This window comes from Physella acuta, unplaced genomic scaffold (assembly GCF_028476545.2).
Source record: "Physella acuta isolate Inbredline_101_S28 unplaced genomic scaffold, ASM2847654v3 ptg000264l, whole genome shotgun sequence".
Lineage (NCBI taxonomy): Eukaryota > Metazoa > Mollusca > Gastropoda > Physidae > Physella > Physella acuta.
The window spans coordinates 1,823,621-1,848,346 of NW_026731783.1; the positions used below are offsets into that span (position 1 = coordinate 1,823,621).

The 24,726-nt window shown below is 35.0% G+C and overlaps 1 protein-coding gene across 1 annotated transcript; it reads right to left on the reverse strand.

Annotated features, from left to right (window-relative positions):
- Positions 1 to 15,735: 15,735 nt before the first annotated feature.
- Positions 15,736 to 17,608, reverse strand: LOC131939080 (uncharacterized). The gene is made up of 3 exons (XM_059297311.1): positions 17,316 to 17,608; positions 16,955 to 17,219; positions 15,736 to 15,739 (listed from the first exon to the last, which is right to left on the reverse strand). Exons 1-3 carry the CDS (start codon positions 17,410 to 17,412, stop codon positions 15,736 to 15,738), a joined length of 366 nt encoding a protein of 121 aa, XP_059153294.1. The 5' UTR covers positions 17,413 to 17,608.
- Between the last annotated feature and the right edge of the window lie 7,118 nt (positions 17,609 to 24,726).

Genomic DNA, 24,726 nt, shown 5'->3' on the forward strand with positions numbered 1-24,726 from the left:
TTTGTGACTATATATGGCTAAGGGGAGTGGCGAGCGGGGGCCTGGGGGGGGGGGGGGTAAAAAATTGGAAAAGAATCGTTTGGTTTTTTATGGATGACCACCTAAAGAAGCATTTTTTTTTTTCCTTTTTGAATTGCGTAAGATGGAAAAATCAATCATTACACAATGTAATCGAGACTGAACAATGGTATGAACAATGATATGATTCAAAAATTTAGTGGTAAAATCTCTAGTTATTCCTCAAGTATTAGAGCAATCCTACAGTATCAGTTATATGTTTATGCATACTCGTTGTGTCTAGGCCTCGTACAAACTATAAGTAACCATAACATACTCGTTTTGCTAACCCTATCAGATATGTAGGTGTAAAAAAGATAAATTTTAAAAATAAAAGTGTTGTATCAAAAAAGTATAAAGTGTGCATTCTATCATATCTCTAAATATCTTCCTAACAATAATAAAACGCACTACATAGAAACAAACCAGACATTGTAATCACATAAAGGCCCTAATGGAAGAGTGAGAGAAGATTTTAAATGATACTAGAATACCCGTCATCCGTTGGATAACTGTGGGTTTCGGGGGTCATCCATCAAAAAACATCACGTCTGTCACTCAGAGGCATAGCGACCCTTCCCGGCGCCCGGGGACAAACTTTTCGATTTGAACCCCCCCCCCCCCCCCCCCAAGATTTCGATTTTCAACCCCCCCCCCACCCCCTTCAAACTTTTGATGTGCACCCCCCCCCCCCCCCCCACTCAAACTTTCCATTTGAACCCCCCTCAACCTTTCAATTTATTTTTCCAAACCATTTTGGCGCCCCAACATATGTCCCCCCCCCCCACCCCCCCTCCACCTCCCCCCGCCCCCACCCCCCCACCGCCCCTCCACCTCCCCCCGCCCCCCCCCCTCCTCGCTACGCTACTGCAGTGTCACTTATCGTCACAAAAAACAGAACCCACATTCAAAAATATGTTTTTTATCTTTTAAAAACACCGAAAACACCGATTTCGGACTATCCCTTCATATATTGACGTCAAAGGTGACCTACTCAACTCTACTTCACCTGCCCAGTGTCCCGCCAAGTCTCAGACAACAAAAACGATTCCAGCCAAGCATGTCTCTGACCACACTATCCCTTCATTTGCTTAGGACAAAGAAACAGATGAACCCTACTTCACCTGCCCTGTGCCCCGCGAGGTCCTGATAGTCAACCTTATCATTCACATATAGGGCTTAAGAAAAAATAATTGAAAACGTAAAAAAAAAAAAAAGTTCTATTAATGTTTATGACACTGGCTAATTTAGCCTTCATTCTCCAAAGCAAATTTTAAAATGCTTTTCTGGCATATCTAGCCCTGGCCACCTATACCATGTTTAAATAATGTGAACACCCGCCATTTTGCTCGTGGTAAACATGGCCTAAAAATGGTAGGAAGTCATTCGTCCGGTCCGTACGCCATATTGTTGTTAGCAGCCGACCACGCCTCCAAGTTAGTGAGTAATCCTACTATATCTAGATATAAAACCTAGATAACAAAAAAAATCCCATGTATTCTCGAATTAGATGATCATTGAAGCTAAACAAAGATTTATATAAAATAATTAAGGCCCGAAATAGATTCTAGATGTAGAATTTACATTAAGTCTAGATCTATGACTCTAGTCAACTCTAGTGACCTAGATCTAGAATCTAGGCCCTAGGCTAGATTCTCGACAGCTGATCTTTAGATCTAGAGAAATTTATCGTAAAACTAAATGAAAAAGACAGTTGAAAATTGATATAAGTGTTGGAACGTAATAAATACAGCAAACGGACGTATTGTTTAAGTTATAGCCGGCAGAAAATTAGCTTTGTAACGCGTTAAACTTTTGAATGGGCCACAAAGTCTATGATGGGGTCCGCCATTTTTATTGTACCAAAAATGTAAACACATCAAGGGACGTCACTATCCCCACAAAGTTTATTCAAAGTATTAACATTTTTAAAAAAATACGGTTAATTTAACTATGAATAAATCAATAAATTAATTAACGTCTTTAAATAAATTTGTGATTAACAGTCTGTCTTAAAACAAATTTTTTTCTCTACCTACATACTATTTTACAGCTTTCCACGATGAGTGTAACCATGAGCAATAGTCGATCAGGCAAACAAACAAACAAATAAATATTCAAACATGTAAACAAAGTTGAGTTTTAGTAGTATATAGATAGATGGAGTGACCACAGTACATGGACGCTTCTATGAACTAAAAAGCAACTATCATAAACTAATGAGCAACTATGCTCAGTACTCTCAGGCGGCCCTTAGGTACTTAGGCTGCACAGATCTGATACAGATAGTCTTTACTTTGACTATTTTATGAACCTTTGTCTACCCTTGGCGTTAAAATATCACTTTCTGTTGATATTAGGTTAGGTATTGTGGCTTATGATGTTCTTGAGTCCACCCGTATATAATGGGTACCTGACTTAAGTTAGAGAAAGAAAGGTGGCTGAGCATAATGTTGATCACACTATCCCCTTGTTGGCCGAAGTTATAAAAACAGAGGGACTCTACTGCATCTATTACATGTGTCTTAGGCACAAAAGGTAACATTGTATGCTGACTAATAATAAATCAATAGGTTAAGTAATACTATAAGAAAGTATTTAATCAACAATCGTTTAGCCATATATAACTCAGAGCCTTACACGAAGACCAGAGTTTCTTTCAGGCATCTCTTCGGGGGGGGGGGGGCGAAGCCCCCCCGAAAATTTTTTACCGCCCCCCCGAACGAAATGAAATTTATATAATTTATATAGAAAATATATACTTTTAACAGTGTCCGCCCCCCCCCGAAGAAAGTTTACCGCCCCCCCCGAAAATTTCAAGTGCCCCCCCGGAGAAAAAAGTCTGGAAGAAACACTGACGAAGACCAATAGATGTATGTAAGAGAGGGTGTATATATGAGCTGTTTAATGTAGGAGATGGGCTTATGTAGGAGAGGTTTAATGTAGGAGAGGGGTTATGTAGGAGAAGTTTAATGTAGGAGATGGGCTTATGTAGGATAGGTTTAATGTAGGAGAGAGTTTATGAAGGAGAGGGTTTAATTTAGGAGATGGGCTTTTGTAGGAGAGGTTTAATGTTGGAGAGGGGTTATGTAGGAGAGGGTTTATGTAGGTGAGAACTTTATGTAAGGAAGGGCTGGTGTTGGAGAGGGGTGCATGTAGAAGAAATGATTATGTAGGAGAGGAGAAGGTTAAAATAAGAGAGGGTTTATATAGGAGAGGCGTTTATGTAGGAGGGAGTTTATGTAGGAGGGAGTTTATTTATGAGAGGAGTTTATGTAGGAGATGAGATTATGTAGGAGAGGAGTTAATATAGAACATGGTTTATATAGGAGATGAGATTATGTAGGAGAGGAGTTTATGTACTTATCTCTGACAGAATAAAATATACACTTTATCGTAACATGAGGTACATTATTAACGTTTGAACAGTAAAATATACGGGAATATACTTATCTCTCTACTCAGATTTGAAAATGTATGTTCAATGTATTCAAGTTTGTCGTTCGGATATTTGTGTATTATGCATCATCTTGTTAGAGAACGGCACCCCGTCAAAAGAGCGCACGACAAAAGAGCGCCGACATAAGAGCGCAGACAAAAGAGCGCCGACATAAGAGCGCAAACTAAAAATCGAAAAACCATATTTAATAAATAAAAACAAGAAAATTAATTCAGATCAGAAGGCATCGTTTGATGTTAACTCTTTATTGTTTCATTAAAAAACTAATTGTTCAGTTTCTTTAACTAAAAAACTGGTACAATCAACGTGAAGTCCAATTATTCAAAACTCAATCTAATAACACATACAAAGATTTTAAATGTTAGGCCTAAAGTGAGAATATAAACTGAAATGAAATGTAACAAAATAAAAATAAGTTCCATCAGCATTTGCTCTGTCCTGTCTATATCTGTAGTCTTCGACCAATATAATGACCTTCATTTTGTGTGATTCGATCTTCTCCATGTTACTTGGGTTAGAAATATTGTCAAACAGCATTCATAACATATTAACCATAATATATAAATTAAGACGTTGTTCTCTCGCCGATTGTTTAATTAAAACAGGTGTTAACCATGTCCTATTCGTTTAGCGTACAACATGTGTTTTTTTTAATTGACTGCGCTCTTATGTCGGCGCTCTTTTGTCTGCGCTCTTTTGTCGGCGCTCTTATGTCGGCGCTCTTTTGTCTGCGCTCTTATGTCGGCGCTCTTTTGTCGTGCGCTCTTTTGACGGGTCACCTTAGAGAACATAGTCTATCCTAACTGTGGAATGTGCATGTTTGACAATAGAAGTCTGACTTAAAGGGGAGGTAAAGTTTCCTTTCAAACCTGACGGTCTATGGGGCAAGTGAAGTAGGGTTCACTTGTTTCTGTGACCGCTAAAAGGGACACAACTCTAAAAACACAACACTGTTTCAAATATACGCGTTACTGATTGTGTAGAACACGCATTCGCAAAGTAGAGCTATCAATTTCATTCATTTAAATATCTTCTCATAAAATAGAAACAGTTCTTTTACATGGCAACTTTGAATGCATTCAAATAAAACTTCAAAACTGAATAATATAAATTAATTAAACCGAAATGTTCATTTGTGTTTAAAACATGATTATTATAAAGTCACTGTTTTTATTGTTTATATCAACATTCAACTTTTAATAAAAAAACATGTAGGTAGCTCACAATTTCCAAGTTACTTGTTATAAAAAAAAAAAAAAAAAAAAAAAAAAAAAAAAAAAAAAGAAAAAAAAAACACAAAATGTGTTTGTTTCGTTTATAATGTATTTTTAATTGGAAAAATATAAATTGTGAGTGACTGATACAATATATTTCAACAGCTTATATTACAACATAGTGTATATACTTACATCTGATGTTATAACAAAAATTGTCCTTGTTACATACAACTATCGTACCATCAACTACAATATTGTAAAATCTTCTTTCAGATTTCTATAACTCAGAAGTAGATTGGAGTTTTTAAAGATTTTAACAGCATCTTTAACGGTTATGTAAATTAGTATTTGTCATATTTCGTTGTCAAATTATAAAAAAAAAATCAAACAGCAAGTTGACCGACTTGATGGTGACGATGTAACAGATGTAACATCAACATTTACTAAATGAACCTCTACTAGACGATGTAACAGATGTAACATCAACATTTACTAAATGAACCTCTACTAGACGATGTAACAGATGTAACATCAACATTTACTAAATGAACCTCTACTAGACGATGTAACAGATGTAACATCAACATTTACTAAATGAACCTCTACTAGACGATGTAACAGATGTAACATCAACATTTACTAAATGAACCTCTACTAGACGATGTAACAGATGTAACATCAACATTTACTAAATGAACCTCTACTAGACGATGTAACAGATGTAACATCAACATTTACTAAATGAACCTCTACTAGACGATGTAACAGATGTAACATCAACATTTACTAAATGAACCTCTACTAGACGATGTAACAGATGTAACATCAACATTTACTAAATGAACCTCTACTAGACGATGTAACAGATGTAACATCAACATTTACTAAATGAACCTCTACTAGACGATGTAACAGATGTAACATCAACATTTACTAAATGAACCTCTACTAGACGATGTAACAGATGTAACATCAACATTTACTAAATGAACCTCTACTAGACGATGTAACAGATGTAACATCAACATTTACTAAATGAACCTCTACTAGACGATGTAACAGATGTAACATCAACATTTACTAAATGAACCTCTACTAGACGATGTAACAGATGTAACATCAACATTTACTAAATGAACCTCTACTAGACGATGTAACAGATGTAACATCAACATTTACTAAATGAACCTCTACTAGACGATGTAACAGATGTAACATCAACATTTACTAAATGAACCTCTACTAGACGATGTAACAGATGTAACATCAACATTTACTAAATGAACCTCTACTAGACGATGTAACAGATGTAACATCAACATTTACTAAATGAACCTCTACTAGACGATGTAACAGATGTAACATCAACATTTACTAATGAACCTCTACTAGACGGTTTACTTACCAGTATATCACACGATGGTTATATCTTATTATTTGACCATTTAAGTGTATCAAATATTGTCTTATATGGACATTTACATTTTTTATATCTCATTGTTTTACTTTATAATTAAAAGCATCGTTTATCTTTCAGATCAGATTGACCATCTCTTGGTCAGCTGACCGTCCCACGTGACAGGTCAGTTCGTTGTACTGTTATTATATTGTTTCTGATTGATCAATGAGAGTTTACTCAATTTTATTGTATGAAAATTAAAAATTATTCACAAACGAATATTCAATCATTTGCTAGCATTGTGAGAACGGGTTGGATCCGAATTGTTTAAAGACGACATGCATTCAAGTCGAAGTTTTTTAAAATTATGTAACCTACAATCTTTTTATACAAAAGTTAGTTTTCTTGCTTAATTATTTAAAATTTTCTAAAATGTGTTAATTTTACATATTTATTTTTTGTTAGTAAAATGCCTATTTTTGAAGAATATGTTATTAAAGTTTTTATAACAAATAGCTCTGTTAGTTTGACTGAAATGCCTCCCTTCACCTTTTCTATAAACTAAGAAATGGCAATAATAATATGTATTTTAAGTTATGAAAAAAGACATTTAGTTCTAGACAGTATCTAAACTGTTTGAGAACTCTCATCAATACAGAATAAAACTTTTAATTTCCAGATAAAACATTGTGTGATAATTATAACGTTAATTTTTTGTTTGTTTCTGTTTTACTGTAAAACACACTACAACGCTAAAGAAGGAGTGTGTCGTATTCCGGCACATGTCGTACGACACAACAAAAACAGTGTTCTATCGAGTCCATGGAGAAGAAAATTAGCTCAGGTTAAGCTGCAACTTTTTTTTTTTTTTTTTTTTTTTTTTTTTTTTTTTTTTGCTGAACTTAAAAAGAGAACACTGATCATGTCAGAAGTAAATTAAGAGATAATTAAACCAAAGTTGTTGTGGTAAAGTCTATGGTTATACATCAAACGTCATAGATTTATAGTATCTATGAATGGTATTACGCCAGTGATATATTTATACATAGCCGCATTGGCTAGACCTCGTTCAAACTATAAATAACCATAACATAATCGGTAATCGTATTGTAAGCTTAACATATGAGTTTATACAGACATATTTAAATATTAAAACACTTTTACCAAAATAGTAGGAGCATGAAAAAATTCTAACAATTTTTCATATTTCAACATTGTAAATTATAATTAGATAAGTAGGCCAAGACCAGATGGTAATGTGATGTAACATAATCTGTGACACAATCAGATGTTGAGTTAATGCAAAACAAATTACCAGCAAGTGCCAATGAAATAATCTTAGAGTATCAATGACGTCATTTCTTTTGAGGGGGGGGGTCTTAGACGTTCTTAGACTATGCATAAGATGAGAATTTAGAGTAGTTCATTAAATATAATCAGGCTTGTCTGCCAGGGTACGATTTTGCGCCCGACGCTTTCCTGTGAGTTTTAGGACGCAAACGTTAGTTTTAAGGATAATCCTTCAATATTGACAAGAAAACAGAGCCATGTTCTGTACGCGGCGCCCCCTTCCCCCCAGGGTCTCATGAGAGCGCCCCTCTATGCCGCCGACAGTTAGGCTGTGACTGATTAACGTTGATATACGGAGAATGGTAGTGTAGGTAAACCTGTGTCCCGATAAATATGATCTAATCTCAGACATTGTTTACATTTAAATAACTATGTTTTAGAAAACAAGTTCAAGGGTATAAGAACATAGGATCGACAAAACATTGACGAAATCCTCGTAATATATTTTGTCAGACTGTTTTTGTTGTTTATGCATTCCTACAACGTTCATTCGATCGCCATGAATCTTTGGGGAGTTGTTGAGAATACTCCTGGGGAGGTTACTGGAAAAAAAAAACGTTTCAATTTCGCAGGGGCAGGGTGCAATTTGGAGATAGCACATTGATTCATATATCCAGTTGTATTAATGCATGTTTAAAGCAATAGTCAGAAGTAAACAATGTAGTAGTTTGTGATAAAAAATTGTCAAACGCAGAAAATCAACACATTTCAACACATTATGTCTAAAATGCGGGCCCTCTATTAATATATTTCCCATCACACTAAAATGTGAACTCACACAATGATACTAAAAATTACATTTGACACAGTACACTGAAATATGACCCCTCACATCAACATGTTACTCCCCCCCCCCAAGGGTGTATAATGATGACTTATGTCTGAACAGGTTATGTGTCGAGTGTAGACAACAGGTTATGTGTCGAGTGTAGGCAACAGGTTATGTGTCGAGTGTAGACAACAGGTTATGTGTCGAGTGTAGACAACAGGTTATGTGTCGAGTGTAGACAACAGGTTATGTGTCGAGTGTAGACAACATGTTATGTGTCGAGTATAGACAACAGGTTATGTGTCGAGTGTAGACAACAGGTTATGTGTCGAGTGTAGACAACAGGTTATGTGTCGAGTGTAGACAACAGGTTATGTGTTGAGTGTAGTCAACATGTTATGTGTCGAGTGTAGACAACAGGTTATGTGTTGAGTGTAGACAACAGGTTATGTGTCGAGTGTAGACAACAGGTTATGTGTCGAGTGTAAACAACAGGTTATGTGTCGAGTGTAGACAACAGGTTATGTGTAGAGTGTAGACAACAGGTTATGTGTCGAGTGTAGACAACAGGTTATGTGTCGAGTGTAGACAACAGGTTATGTGTCGAGTGTCGACAACAGGTTATGTGTCGAGTGTAGACAACAGGTTATGTATGATACTCCCAAAAAGACATATTGGTCAAAATACTTGTAATGACCGTTACAAGAGACCTTCATGAGAGTGATTTTTTGTCATAAGAACTAAATTATTCAATATTTTAAAAATGTATCTACTATCATATCAATTCAACCAAACTAATCGCTTGTTTTTTATACAAGCATAAACCTTCGCACTGTTTTTGTGATTGTTTAGTCATCGATTATTTTAAGACACGTATAAACATAAAGCTAAGCCTTTCCCCTTTCGTAATAATTTATTTTGATTCTTTTTTCTTGCAATGATCGGCACTTTTTTGGAATTTAAAAATAAAAATAAATGATAACTCTTGTTTAATTTATCTAGGAATAAGACGGTAGTTATCTTGACACATTCATTTTTACTGCATTATAAACATTACACAAATCTAGCCTGATTGAGTATACAGTTAATACATTTTAGAGTATTTTCAAAAAAGGACAATGTATCGGATTTAAGCAAATAAGAATAAAATAGATTTTAGGAATTAGTAATGTATAAGTATATATCAGTAGAGTTAGAAATTATAATAAAATTAAAATAAAAACATTATATTATTGAACTTGGAACAGTGTCAGTGTTGCTTTATTTCATAATAAACTGTCAGCCATCACAAAAGAAAGTAAATGCCCATACACATATACAAACAGTAAATATAAACATTCTCGCACCACAACGTATGGTAGAGCTGTGGAATTTACAGCCTGTACAGAATTGTGTGAATTTAGCGGATTCGAAACTTCCTTAATCGCTTTAAACGTATGGGATTAGACCCGTGTTGGATTTGTTTTGTACTAGATGTGTTTCTGTCTTATGTGTTTCATGTGTTACTCCTGTCTGTTTATTCTTATAGTCTAGTGCAGTTATTAGATCTATTTTTAGTAACACATCACAAACAATAATGTGAGTATATATGGTGGATATATAGACCTTACTAAAGTTTTTATTCGCTATGTAACTGGGATAAATAATATAGATTTACAATTAGTAAGTCAGCTTTCAGCTTTTCTCAAAAGTAAGTATATCATTAAATAGCAGCAAAAACAAAATTAATTTTGAGCGGCGAATGCACGTTTATTTCATTTACCGACATAAGCACTTTCTTTGCTTACACTGACCGTGAAATCGTTTTGACAGATTGGGCGAACCACGTGACATAATTATCCAATCACACGCTGACATGGATATTAGGGTTATTCGTATGGTGGGACTAGGGTTGGGGTTAGGGTTACATGCAACGTTTTTAAAGAAGATTCTATTATCGGACACTGGTATAAATATTCCCCCATGAAACTATGTTCGCATCAACTACAACATATGTATTCGGCTTTCTATAACGCCGACGACACGCTATGTGTAGGCCTAAATTTAACTTCAGTCTGTCAGAATATATTAGTCTTATAACAACATTCACGATTGGCTAGTGCGCATGTCTTGCTAGAGTATTTGCAAGTAAAACTAAAGACCCATAGATTGTATACGTCTCTTATTAAACAAGATTTCCGTTCATAATGTTACATCAGTGTAATCTCATCAGGACTGTACTGACATCAGATGGTATATGGGTGGTAGGTGCGGGATGGTTGGATGGGTGATAGATACATAAGTGGTAGGGGTGGGGTGATGGGTGGATGGGTGATAGAAAGATGAGTGGTAGGTGCGGGGTGATGGGTGGATGGGTGATAGATACATGAGTGGTAGGGGTGGGGTGATGGGTGGATGGGTGATAGAAAGATGAGTGGTAGGTGCGGGGTGATGGGTGGATGGGTGATAGAAAGATGAGTGGTAGGTGTGGGGTGATGGGTGGATGGGTGATAGATACATGAGTGGTAGGTGTGGGGTGATGGGTGGATGGGTGATAGATACATTAGTGGTAGGTGCGGGGTGATGGGTGGATGGGTGATAGATACATCAGCAGGAGGCGCAGGGTATGTTTCAAAGGTTATATGGTTTTTAAAATTTACTCAAATCATAAACAGCGTAATTTATTAGGCGCGATTGATGGGTGGATGGGCGACAGATACATGATTGGCCAATGCAAGTTGCATACAATAAGGGCCCTAACACAGACACAATTTATATAACTAACACTGGTTTTACAAGCTTTAATTACACTCGCTTCATCTGTCTGTCTGTCTGTCTAGATCACGTGGGTCGCTATAATAATAACAATTTCAACAAGCGGCCCACGCTTTTAATTATAATGATATAAATAGTAGTGCCTTAATATATTTAAAGGAAGTAATTTTTTTATATATAAAGTAACCGCAGATTTATTATATTATATAAAAACTGTATTATTTTCTTCTTTTTAGTGCATTTATAAAAAAACTTGAAATCGGTGTGTAAAACACTTTTAAAACACATTTAAGGCACCATTGAAGCACTTTGAAGACGCATTACAACATTTTGAGTATAAGATATATTAAACATATACATGATTTAAACGTGTTTTTAAAACACAATTGTATTAATGTAATATGTTATCAACTTCCTAAGAGATTATGTAAGGACTTTCCGCGTCTCTGGCCTGGTACTTGTAGGATTTCAATACAATCCTAATATATAAAACCCCCAGTGCGCACTTCTCTCTCTCTCTCTCTCTCTCTCTCTCTCTCTCTCTCTCTCTCTCTCTCTCTCTCTCTCTCTCTCTCTCTCTCTCTCTCTCTCTCTGTCCGCAAAATATTTTCGCCGGACATCAAATCAGAATCTACAGCGATATATCGAGAACTTTATACGGACTTTTGTTGAAAAGAATATGTTAGATGTTTTAAAATATGTATAACCACAATTTTATTTAAAGAAGAAAAATAAAAAATAAAGGCGTATTCGAATGTTGAATAACAATTTTAGTTTAAAAAGAGCAGAGAAGATTGATTTTCTACTGCCTAAGGCTGAGACATGGAGAAATCAAATAAAATGTCCCAAACTACCAGCAAATGATCCAAGAGCAAGTATACCAATTTTATCCCAATTTATCAATGACCAGATGCTGGCCACTAAGACAGGACAAGACTTAAGAAAAGTTCCTTTACAACCACATGTGGTAGTATTAAAAAATTCGTGACTTTTTCGATGTAATAATTGTTAATTAAAATTTATACTGCAAATGAGAGTTGGAGGTAGTTTTCTGAAAAATGTAACATAAATTTAGTACCATGACGATAAGTTTGTCAAGAAAACCCTCTTGTCATCCTTTTGGGTAGAATCTTTAGCTTGTAGAGTTTAAATTTGTACATGGAATCTGTTTTGGTGTTGATTTATTCTAACTCAGCATCACTACTTTTATTATGTGTTTTTATGCACTAAAATTTTGCTATTCATCTTATAAAATAAACACTTTTCTTTAACATTTTTATTAATAGGAATGTAGCAAGATTAAATGATGATCACTGCTTGGCTTATATTTTAAAAAAAAAACATTTTTACATTGCATGAAAATAATGCAAAAAATCTAATTTTACTTTATCATTGTTTAACTTGCGATTTGTAAATATAGTTGTTTAAAATCTATGTTCTTCCTGAAACAAAAGCCTTTGATTATCCTGACGTAGTTGAATATGTGATGTATCATTGTGTGATCATTTTAAAATTAAAATATAAATGCAAACACAAAAAAGAAACTGTTGACGTCATCTTCCGAGTTTAGAAAAAAAGAAATGAACTATTTCATTCATATATGATTTAGAGCTATGTACGCTATGAAATGTAGACTATACAATACGATATTCTCGGCCTAAACTTAAAAAAATTATTTTATCTATTTGGATTCTAGATCTAGACTAGATCTAGAACTACGCAAAAACTTGACGTAGACGCTACGTCGCTAAGATCTATTCTAGATCTAGATTTAGACTCTATCTACTGTAGAATCTATTCCAAAAATAAATTTCTATAATAAACTTTTTCGGGACTTAAATATTTTATAGAAATCTTTGTTTGTTTAGCAATGAAACTGGCTAATGGAGACAAGCGAGTTGACGAGATTCCTTCCATAGTGTTGTTGACATGGAATAAAAACGTGCTTTTTAGATTTAGACCGTAAAAAAAAAATAAAAAATAAAAACTTAAGCCTAAAATTAATTTAGAAATTTTATATTTTTAGAATAAATGCTATAAAAGTTGCAAATCCAGAGAACTAGAAAATAATTTGTTGAGTTTAAGGCTACATTTCTATTTATTTTCATCAAGCCTAAGTTATAACCGGATGTTTCACTTTCGTAAGACAAATATTGATTGGCTGTACAGTAACTTAGTGATCGATAACTATTTGTTTACAAAACTTTGCAGATCACGTTTTTAAATAACAATGCAAATTTAAAACCCCATGACCTAGTTTTCTATTTTTAGCTTACAATGTGTACAATAAAAATTTTGTCGGCTTATCCAATAGCAGGATGCCATTGTTTATGTCGCCATTACACGTGAAAACCAAATTGTTTTTGCTTTTTTTTAAATTTTTATTTAGTTACCGAAAATATTAAAAACATCAAATACGTCCAATCTTTAGTAAAGTCCAAAAAAAACCAGACAGACAGGATTTTATAACCATATTAATTGTAACTACGCCGTGCAAGAATTTTAAATTAATTTATGCACCTCTCAAATACCTTTGAGACTTTTCTCGCTTGTGTCCATTTTGGGTAAAAAAAATAATTTGAAAAAATAGGCATATTCGTGTAAATTATTTTTTCAAACACGTCTTTTATTCTCCATAATTTAAAAGGTACATAATTTGCTGAGATGATAGTGTACTTGATACCACACAGGTGGTGCCGGATCGAGACACATCAAGACAAACCTATTTTTTTTTTATATATATGTGAATCTTCCTATTTTAGACTATAAAGAAAGGAACTACTTTGGAAATCTTTGTTTATCTATGCAATTTGCTAATCTCTATAATATATGAAGCAAAGTTGTCGGGTGCCCGACATCGGGCACTTCCCGGCGCCGCAGGCGCTTCAAATTTTGCAGGATCTTGCCTTGGGGTGACAGAACACGGGGGCCGGTGCCGGTTGGCCTAAAGGTCTACGATGAGGGGGTCAAAACAGACCTCGACTGACCGGCGCCTTATAAGAGCTATAAATCGACAAAAATGTGTCCACGTAGGAGCCTCTTCATAACTTCTGAGGTCGTAGACTGACACTCGGGCGAATTAATTAAGCATTCAAATTCTCAATGTTTTTGAAAGCCTAAGCGAAGCTGGGCGGCATTCCTAGTTAAAACATAACAGTAGAAATGACGTGGATTACTAACGTGATAAATCTGATACCGTTTTGCATTCAGTGAAAATATTCCTATATATATTAAGTAGATACGCAATTAGGTTAGAGTTTTGTAATTTTAAAATTGCAATAAAAAGTAATGTTTCCAAAATACTACAGGTCTTATTCCAAAAACAGATCAAGGGCAATAACTTAAAAAAAAACTTTAACAAATATTTATAGCAATACATTTTCTTTTTATATGCTAAAAAGAGCTGATAATTGCCCAAATGTAAATTAACTAAATAATTTGTTAATATACTCAATCAGGGTTTTCATTGTTCTTTAATGTTTCTTAAAATACGAGGTGAATAAATTAATTACAAAACAGTGGCCAAGCGTTATAAATTTTTCAAAGACAACCGATTTGGTCGGATAATTTAGTTACTTATCGCATGTCAGTGTTATTTCCTTTAAGTATATTTTTCTTTTTTTTTTTGTAAAATGAAATGTTCGGTTTCAATTTGTGGGATCACATTTTAGTGTAAGGGAAAATATATTTGTTTGGACGGACACATTAGAGTAATTTTTTTCAACCTCATTAAATGATACTGTCAGTTATCAAGTACCATTTAAATGAAACATAGCTACAAAGTTAAGTAAAATATTGTGAGCAATATTTGTTTAATGTACAATTTCAAATACTGTGTATGTTTGTATGTATTTTGCAATTGCTCGTAATTAGAAAATTAACCAAACAATATTGTGAGGCAAAGATAATATATTTTTTTTTAAATTCTTCAACATTTTCTACTTCAAGACTTTTAATTTTTAAAGAAATACAATATAAATTAAAGCACGTTATTAAGTTGTGTCTACTAATTTGACAGAACTGAATCGATGCACAGAAAGAGTTCATTATATTGTTTAAACCACAGTTGTTGGTCAATGTGTATTTTAATCAACATGTTTTTATCTTTCAGTTTAGAACTTTAAGATTCTGATAATAAAGTATATTCTATTAAAATAATTAGCTATCATGTAGAGCAGGGGTCTCCAAACTACAGCCCGCGGGCCGGATGCGGCCTGCGAGGTCCTCTCATCCGGCCAGCGGAGATCTTTTTGTCCACGGAAAAAAATGTTTGTTAGAGGTGGCTGAGGAACTTTGCCCAGAAAATTCAAAACATTTTGAAAATGTAGCTTTGGGCGCAAATACCTTTGCATACAGTGTTGCAGACATTGGTGAAAACATTGTGAAATTCGTATATATTTCTATATACATTATACATTTTAGTGGGGTGGGGGGGGGGGCGGGGCAGTGGAGGTTGTTTTTTTTTTTTTTGAAGGGGGGAAGGGGGGCCGCTCCATGACACCGAAGAAACTCTGGCCCCCGAACTGATATTTGATAGTCAATGCGTCCCTCGGTCTGAAAAGTTTGGAGATTCCTGATTTAGAGAATAATGACACTGGCAGCAATAGCATCCAACACTCACTAAAACATATTTTCTCCACATTATAAAGGTAGTTGTACACAACCTCAGCCATACATTTCCCCGTGTAGCTACCCATGTCTAGGGAAGTTTAAAAAAACGTGTAGCTCATCATCTGATAAAATTTAAAAAAAAAGATAAATAAATAAAAATGCCGTTACACGTATTCCTGATTTTCTTGTTTGATTAGAAATAAAACTATCTGTTGTTTATTATGTATCTGCTCTGCTAGTTGGAAGTCAATGATTGAGTCATGTTGGGGTTCCAAAGAAAGTTGGGGAACTAACATAATACATGTTTATCTTATACATTGTTATGCTTAGCTTTCCATTTCATAGTGGAACAAGGTATAACACAATTTAAAACACAGTTCAAATGTAATAATCCAATATAATTTTCCAAATACAACAGAGAAACAGTGAACATTCACGAAAACACTGACTACATGCTACCCTAAGTTGACGAAACCACACACTGCCTACACACTAGAGTTCACACACTTGTCAGGGGAGGCGACTCTCACACCCAATCTCTCCGTGCCTACACGCTTTCGCTATGAACATCTAGGCCACGTCACACCTCCCCCCTAAAAAAAAGAGGTTTCTTATTTTTACTAAAATTAAACAGCATTTCTAAGGTCTATCCTGCACAACTACTTAACATGTACAGTAAAAATTTTAATACAATATTTATCTGACCTTTTACATGCTTTAAATCTCCCTATAAATAAATGATGGCGGGTAAAAATTATATCTCTACAATAAAATGTTGGACGTAAGCATGAATTAACTACTTATAGCTTTATACGTCTAGTCTATAAGTCAACAAGGTTTTTAAAAAACATTTGTCATCAATAAAGCATTTGAATTGAATTACAATACATCAGAACAATGTTACTTTCCTTTCGTTTTATGAAGTTAGATATGTTGAAATAAATCTAGTCAATGATGACAATGAAAACTAGAAGCTATTCAGATAACACAAGTTCGTACACCACTCTAATTTTGGTACAGTATTCTGGCTCTGGATGTCGATCTGGATCTCGCTCTGGCTTTGGCTCTCGCTCTGGCTTTGGTTTTGGCTCTGGCTTTGGCTCTGGTTTTGGCTTTGGCTCTGGTTTTGGCTCCGGCTCTGGCTCTGGCTCTGGTTTCGGCTCTGGCTCTGGTTTTGGCTCTGGCTCTGGTTTTGGCTCTGGCTCTGGCTCTGGTTTTGGCTCTGGCTCTGGTTTTGGCTCTGGCTCTGGCTCTGGTTTTGGCTCTGGCTCTGGTTTTGGCTCTGGCACGGGCTCTGGCTCTGACTTTGGCTCTGGCACTGGCTCTGGCACTGGCACTGGCTCTGGCACTGGCTCTGACCTTGGCTCTGGCTCTTCTGCTCAGCTCTGGCGTCCAAACATTTTTGTTTCGATCCTGCTATCTTGACATCACAGTCTTTAACTATAATTAAAGTCTCATTAGTATCTTTAAAAAGACTATGAACTTGATACTGGATTAAAGTTACCTTCTGCTCAGCTGCCCTTGACCTAGTTCTCCACTCTGTTGACTTGTTGCCTAGATTGCGTCTCTGGTTGATTAGGTCTTCTGTAAGTGGGACAGTAGCTAGAGCTTTCATGTTGGTGGCGACGCAATGATTTGCTTCTGATGTGATCAAGGACTGAGATGCTAATATTGTAGCTCTAAAATTTGATAACTTACTTGCTATGCTAATGTAGTCCACTTTGTAGCTAGCAAGTTCTCTCAACTTCTCTCCTAGCTTTATCACTGTATTTTTAATGTCATTATTTATGGCCATGATGTCTGCAGCACTGTTCACAAGTTTTGTGGCTGTTGATACGAAGTCTTTTCACGTCGGCGATGACTGCTGCCGTTAATACTAGATGTTTTCTAGTCGGCTGTAACGATGCCGTTGATACGAGATAGTTTCTAGTCGGCTGTAACGATGCCGTTAATACTAGAAATTTTCCCGTCGGTTGTGACACTGCCGTTGATACTAGACACTTTCCAGTCGGCTGTAACGATGCCGTTAATACTAGATGTTTTCTAGTCGGCTGTAACGATGCCGTTAATACTAGAAAGTTTCTAGTCGGTTGTGACGCTGCTGTTGATACTAGACATTGTCCTTTTTGTCTAGGGGTAAAAACTTGTCAAAAATCTTGTTGTTTCAAATCCCGGACTTAAGCCCTCACTTGTTATGGTCAGTGGGCTATTTAATGTTGGGAACTAGCCATAACACAATTAAAAACAAAGTCCAACGTTCATTGATCACAATAAAATATAATCTTTTTAGTACAACCGAGAAACATAGATAACCTTCAACTACAAAACACTCCTCCTTCTTAAGACAAACTCAGGTTACGCTCTGCTGACGATATCACACACTGCTTACACACGTCTTTTTCTCGCTGGCACACCACTTACGAGGGGAGGCCACTCTCACACACCCTCTTATATGAACATGAATAAACATGTACATCACAAAAATACAATAAAAATAACATGATTTTAAAGTTATACATAACATTCACTCCCGATGGCCAGGTATTCAACTATCACACACGTTTCACTCCAAACATAATTCACCAAATACAGTCTGTTACGAATTAGTTAATCATAAGTAATTTTTAAGTGGTCTAACAAGTTTTTTGTGGACGTTAGCATCAGATGTGCGGGGTGGTGTTGGTTGATGACACGTGACACGTGTGGACTGGGTGAGGACTGAGCGGGGGGGGGGGGGAGGTTGTAACATTTTAATCTTTTGAGATCGCCATTACTGGTTGGATGACCTCTTAATAGATTTAATACAAGCAATTGAGAAGCGTCTTATAATTTGGAAATAGTGTACTCGAATATATCAATAATAAGTTTGAATTATATACCGTGTCGTGAATTACTAGTACTTATCATTTCCTTCTTGTGTCTTGTAATGTATTATGTGTTTGTCGTGTGTCATTCATATGCGGTGTATATGACAAACCCTGCCCAAGTGAAGGGGGGGGGGGTAGTGGCTGAGAATATTAGAATAAAAGCTTATACGAATGTATTATTGTTATAATTTTTTTTTTTTTTTTTTTTTTTTTTTTTTTTTTTTGCGATCCACAGATTTTACTTTTTTTTATTTTTTTTTTAAATACTTTTATTTGCAATTTAAAACAAGTACATCAACATCAAATTCTTTACATCATTTCGAACATCAAACGAAAACGAAAGGTTTTGCAAATGTAGGCCTACATAATAAATATTTACATGATGTGATGTATGTGATTTTACAAAATTGAAAGGCATAACAGTAAAGGGGGTGAAGGTCAAATGCAAATGACAGGGGTCCGGTTGAGAAGTGGGGGGGGGGGGAATTGTTCAAGGAGGGGGTGGGGTTGTGAAATAACTTTTTTTTTTGTTTATTAATTCAATTGTTTTAAACATTTAAATCAGTAATAATAATATATTTGATAGATTTTACACAGCATCAAAGACATGAACAATGAACATCAATTGCATATATAATAATCAAAGGGAGAAAATAAAATGGCATAAGAACTAGACTAAAAATAAGGTGTGCAAACTAGGTTTCTCTTGACTGCTTAGTTTACTGTGCTGCGGAGTCAAAAGTTCACATTGTAGCCACCCATGGACAGAAATAGAAACGACAGTGGGAGAAGGGTCTCTGTAATACACATACTGATCTATCATTCCAAAACTTTACATGACATAAAATTGACCCTTGGCAATGAGGGCACGCTACCTTGAAATATCCGCCAGTCCGGTTGAGGGGGGGAAGTGTGTGTGTGTGTGGGGGGGGGGGGTGTTGAGGTGTGTATCTCTTTCTACCATTCAGGTTGTGCACTTTAAAAGCCTGGGAAACAGAAGACTGTTCTAATGTTAATTTACTTGGGGGCTGATCGAGTGATGTTTGGCTTGAGACTAAATTAAAATTAATACTTTATTTATTTATTTCCTGTATATTTTTTTTTCTCAGTTAAGTGAGAGTTCCCAGTCTATGTCTTAGCTTTGCTTGAAATATTTCTTTTAACTCGATGTCCGTGTATTTTGTGAAAAAATATCTGACTTTATTCCTAATTTGCCATATAGTCGATCTATAAATAGCCGTTGCTACTAGTCTGTTTTCGTCTTCAGTTCTTTGTCTAGTCGTCTTAATTAAATTAAGTGTGATTGCTTTATTTGATTGGTGGTGTTTAATATTTTGTTTACTTTTTTTATAATAATTGTTTTATGACGATTCAAAACCACTAATCAGGGGTCGGCAACCTTTTGAAGCGGAAGAGCCAAAAGTTACAATTTTCAAAATTTCCCTGGTTTTAAAGAGCCACTGACATTTTTTAATTTCAAATATTTTATTTTTTTATTAAGATTATTAGTATTTGTTCAAGGAGCTGGAGAGCCGCATCTTGATATCAAAAGAGCCGCATGCGGCTCGCGAGCCGCAGGTTGCCGACCCCTGCCACTAATGACCATTGATCTAGGTGAATAAATTACTTGTCTTTGAAAAATGTATACATTAAAGTTACTGTTTTTATTTTAATTTTATAACCCGAAACATTGTTAATGCATATCAGCGTGACTACTAATTTTTTTTTGTTTTCTGAAACATATAAATAGTTTTCTCTCATAATTCATACTTTGACATTTTTTTTAATATATCATTCTAAAATTTACTAAAACCGACAGCTCAGTAATTTGCTTTGCCTTGTCTCCCTTGTAATTTTTTCCCATTTAAAAAATGGCAAAGGTCTTTGGCAGATATGCATTTAAATTAAAAAAAAAACAACAAACACACACACATTTTGTTCCAGACAGTATCTTTACTGATTTAGAACTCTAACTAATACAGTATAAAATATTAATTGTAATTGTATAACTGAAAAATATTTGTATAACGTTTAAATTGCGTTATTAATTATTTTTTTTTTTTTTAAACTGAGAAACACCGCAACACTGAAGAAGGAGATTGTCGCAAACATGTTTTGGTAAAACGGCCTTCCGGAAAATGACGTTCGGGCAAACGAGATTCGTGTGTGATGAGGGGGATGGGGTTGTTTTGCATTATAAACAGCAATGCTAGAAAACGAATTGTAGCCTTTATTTCGCGTTTAAAAAACCGTTTTAATAAATAAACATTAATTAAAACACTCAATGTCGACAGAGTTTAGACAAGAAATGAAAGAATATCACTGTTTTAAGGAACATTCAACTGTCATTTTGAGGGGTGGGGAGTGTAGGTTGAGGTGTGACGTCATTTTTTTGGAGGGGGGGGTCTGGCTTTTTGTGACTATATATGACTAAGGGGAGTGGCGGGCGGGGGCCTCGGGGGGAAGGTAAAAAATTGGAAAAAAATCGTTTGGTTTTTTATGGATGACCACCTAAAGAAGCAATTTTACAAAATGTAATCGAGAGAAAATTTGGACTGATCAATGATAAGAACAATGATATGATTCAAAAATGTAGTGGTAAAATTTCTAGTTATTCCTCAAATATTAGAGATATACAGTATCAGTGATATGTTTATGCATACTCGTTGTGTCTAAGCCTCGTACAAACTATAAGTAACCATAACACACTCGTTTCGCTAACTCTATCAGATATGTAGGTGTAAAAAAGATAAATTTTAAAAATAAAAGCGTTGTATCAAAAAAGTATAAAGTGTGCATTCTATCATATCTCTAAATATCTTCCTAACAATAATAAAACGCACAACATAGAAACAAACCAGACATTGTAATCACATAAAGGCCCTAATGGAAGAGTGAGAGAAGATTTTAAATGATATAGATGGAGTGACCACAGTACATGGACGCTTCTATGAACTAACGAGCAGCTATCATAAACTAATGAGCAACCATATTCAGTACTATCAGGCGGCCCTTAGGTTCTTAGGCTGCACAGACCTGATACACATAGTCTTTACTTTGACTATTTTATGTACCTTTGTCTACCCTTGGCGTTGAAATATCACTTTCTGTTTATATTAGGTTAGGTATTGTGGCTTATGATGTTCTTGAGTCCACCCGTATATAATGGGTACCTGACTTAAGTTAGAGAAACAAAGGTGGCTGAGCATAATGTTGATCACATCATCCCCTTGTTGGCTGGAGTTATAAAAACAGAGGAACTCTACTGCATCTATTCCATGTGTCTTAAGCACGAATGGTAACATTGTATGCTGAATAATAAAAAATCAATAGCTTAAGTAATAATATAAGAAAGTATTTAATCAACAATCGTTTAGCCATATATAACTCAGAGCCTTACACGAAGACCAATAAATGTATGTAAGAGAGGGTGCATGTAGGAGAGGTTTAATGTAGGAGATGGACTTATGTAGGAGATGTTTAATGTAGGGGATTGGCTTATGTAGGAGAGGTTTAATGTAGGGGATGGGCTTATGTAGGAGAGGTTTAATGTAGGTGAGAATTTTATGTAGAGAAGGGTTGATGTTGTAGAGGGGTATATGTAGGTTTAAGTAGGAAAGGGTTTATATAGGATACGTTTTATAAAGGAGAGGGGTTTATGTATGAGAGGGGTTTGTGTAGGAGACAAGTTTATGTAGGAGATGTGTTTATGCAGGCGAAAAAGTTTATGTAGGAGAAGGTTTTATGTAGGAGAGGAGTTTATGCAGGAGAAAAGTTTATGTAGGAAAAGGTTAATATAGGAGAGGTGTTTATGTACCTCTCTCCGACATAATAAAATATACATTTTATCCTAACATGATGTATATGATTAAAGTTTGAACAGTAAAATATACGGATGCGTACGTGTCTCTCTGGGACGGAGTGGTTTAGCGGTAGAGAGCTGGATTACTAACCCGTAAGTCTCGAGCTCGAATCCGGGATCAAGTCAGTAAACCGTCCCAGAGTCCACCCAACTGTGATGGGTACCTAATTCACGTTAGGGTAAGTAATGGCGGCTGGGCATAGTGCTGACCACACTATCTATGCATATGAACTCTACTTCACTTGCCCCATAGACCGTCAGGTTTGAAAGGGAAACTTTACTTTTTCTTTACTTATCTCTCTACTCAGCTGTTAAAATTTATGTTGAATGTATTCAAATTTGTCCTTCAGATATTTTGTATGGTAGTTTTAATGCCCCAAAATTCCCCAAAGTTAAGTGTTTTGAACGGACACAAGTTTTGAAAATTCATAAAAAAATTAGTTTGAAGATATTCACTTAAAAATTTTAGCTGATTGCCCCAAAATATGGAAGAAGATTATGAATTGATTGTTTATTGGGCTTAAAGTGTAATATTTTATGAATGGTGGAAAACCTACGAAGGGGTTAATTTTTCAAGATGGCCGCCATTGTCATAGTTACCAAGATTTTTCCACCATTTTTTTAGTGGAAATGCCTATGCGGATGTATCTTAATAAAGCTGTAAAGAAATAACTGTTTTAAAACGAGTATTAAAAAAGTTTTTTTTTTTTACCGGAGCCTTCCCCCTTAATTAATTTTTATTACAATGTATTAAAACATTTTTTAAACGCGAAATCACAGTTAAAATTCGTTTTCTAGCATTGCTTTTTACAATGCAAAACACCCCCTCCCCCTCATCTCACAACGTCACAAAATTACGGAACCCTTCTTTCCTCCTAAGAGTGTGACGTCATTTATGGACACCCCTAACCTGAGATAATTTTCTTCTCAATCGGCTTATGATAAATTCCCAAAAAAAAATTAAAAAAATAAAACAATACAGAATTTTCGATTGTCCGACTGTCTGGAACTAATTTTGTGTTTTTTTTTTTTTTTTTTTTTTTTTTTTTTTTTTTAAATTTAAATACATATCTGCCAAAAACCTTTGCCATTTTTTATATGTGAAAAATTACGAGGGAGACAACGCAAAGCTAATGACTGAACTGTCGATTTTAGTACATTTTAGAAAGATATAATTTTTAAAAAATGGTCCCAGTATGACTTATCAAACAAAACTATTTAAAAGTTTTAGAAAAATATTAAAAATGTGTAGTCAAGCTAATATACATAAAAATCTCTCAGGTTATAAAATTTGAAAACAGTAACTTTAATGGATACATTTTTCTAAGACAAGCAATTTATTCCGCTGAATCAAGGTTCAGATATCATTTTTACTTCCCAGAACAATTATTTTAACAATAATACATTCAAATAAGTTTAATTCTCAGCCAATAAACCCCCCCCCCCTCCCCTCAGGGCAGGAATAGGTAACCTTTTGCGACGGAAGAGCCAAAAGCTACAATGTACGGAATTCCGAAATAAAAAATAAAACAATAAAGTGATTCCAACTAATACGAGAATTGTGTGAACTTAATACAATATATTTCAGAAGAGATACACGCCTCAACTTAATACAATCTGTTTCAGAAGAGATACACGACTCAACCCCCCCCCCCTTCCACCCACTCCCATCCCTCCATCCGGACTTGCGGATAGATCAAAGCCAGCGCTCGCACACGCCAGGGATCAATTTTAGATTCGTTGTATTTTCTTATCATTTCATCAAATTTAAAAAGCTTATTGGTATAGCATTTTATTTTTATTTTGTTTTGCAAGCTTTTCTTTTAGTTTGCAACGTCTGTTTGTTTGCTGATTTGTTTCAAATGTTTTACCTAAATTTAACCCACTTCTAATGCACAATTTCATTTAAGCTCCACTTCAATTAAAATAAAGGTTTATCTATTTTTAAATTTAATTAGATGTTTAATTTGTCATTAAAATTAACTAAACGATTTCGAAACTAAGGGGTGATAACAAAATAAATCATTTGTTAGATTACTATTTTTAATAACAGAAAGGAGATAATATGCAAAATGCCATCACTCTAACAGTCTGATGAGCATGCGGCTCTTTTGGTGTCCAGTTGCGGCTCTTCAGCTTCATGCACAAATAATAATTATTTTATTTTATTTTCAAAACTCATAAAAATAGTCTACAACACTCGGTAATAAACGATATAACAATAGATATAAACAATAAACATTCACTATTCTATTAGAAAATGTAGTTACTCCCTATCTCAATGTACTTCCTATTACATTGTCCGTTCCATATTGAAACATTCAACTTCATAGTGGATATCGCAAAGAAACTAAACCAGCTAAGTGTAAAACTGAAAGAA

Coding starts and splice junctions, on each gene's coding strand:
- LOC131939080 (XM_059297311.1), bottom strand. CDS start 17,412: ATGGCCATAAATAATGACATTAAAAATACAGTGATAAAGCTAGGAGAG. Junction 17,220..17,315: donor GGACTACATTAGCATAGCAA/GTAAGTTATCAA, acceptor TGAAAGCTCTAG/CTACTGTCCCACTTACAGAA.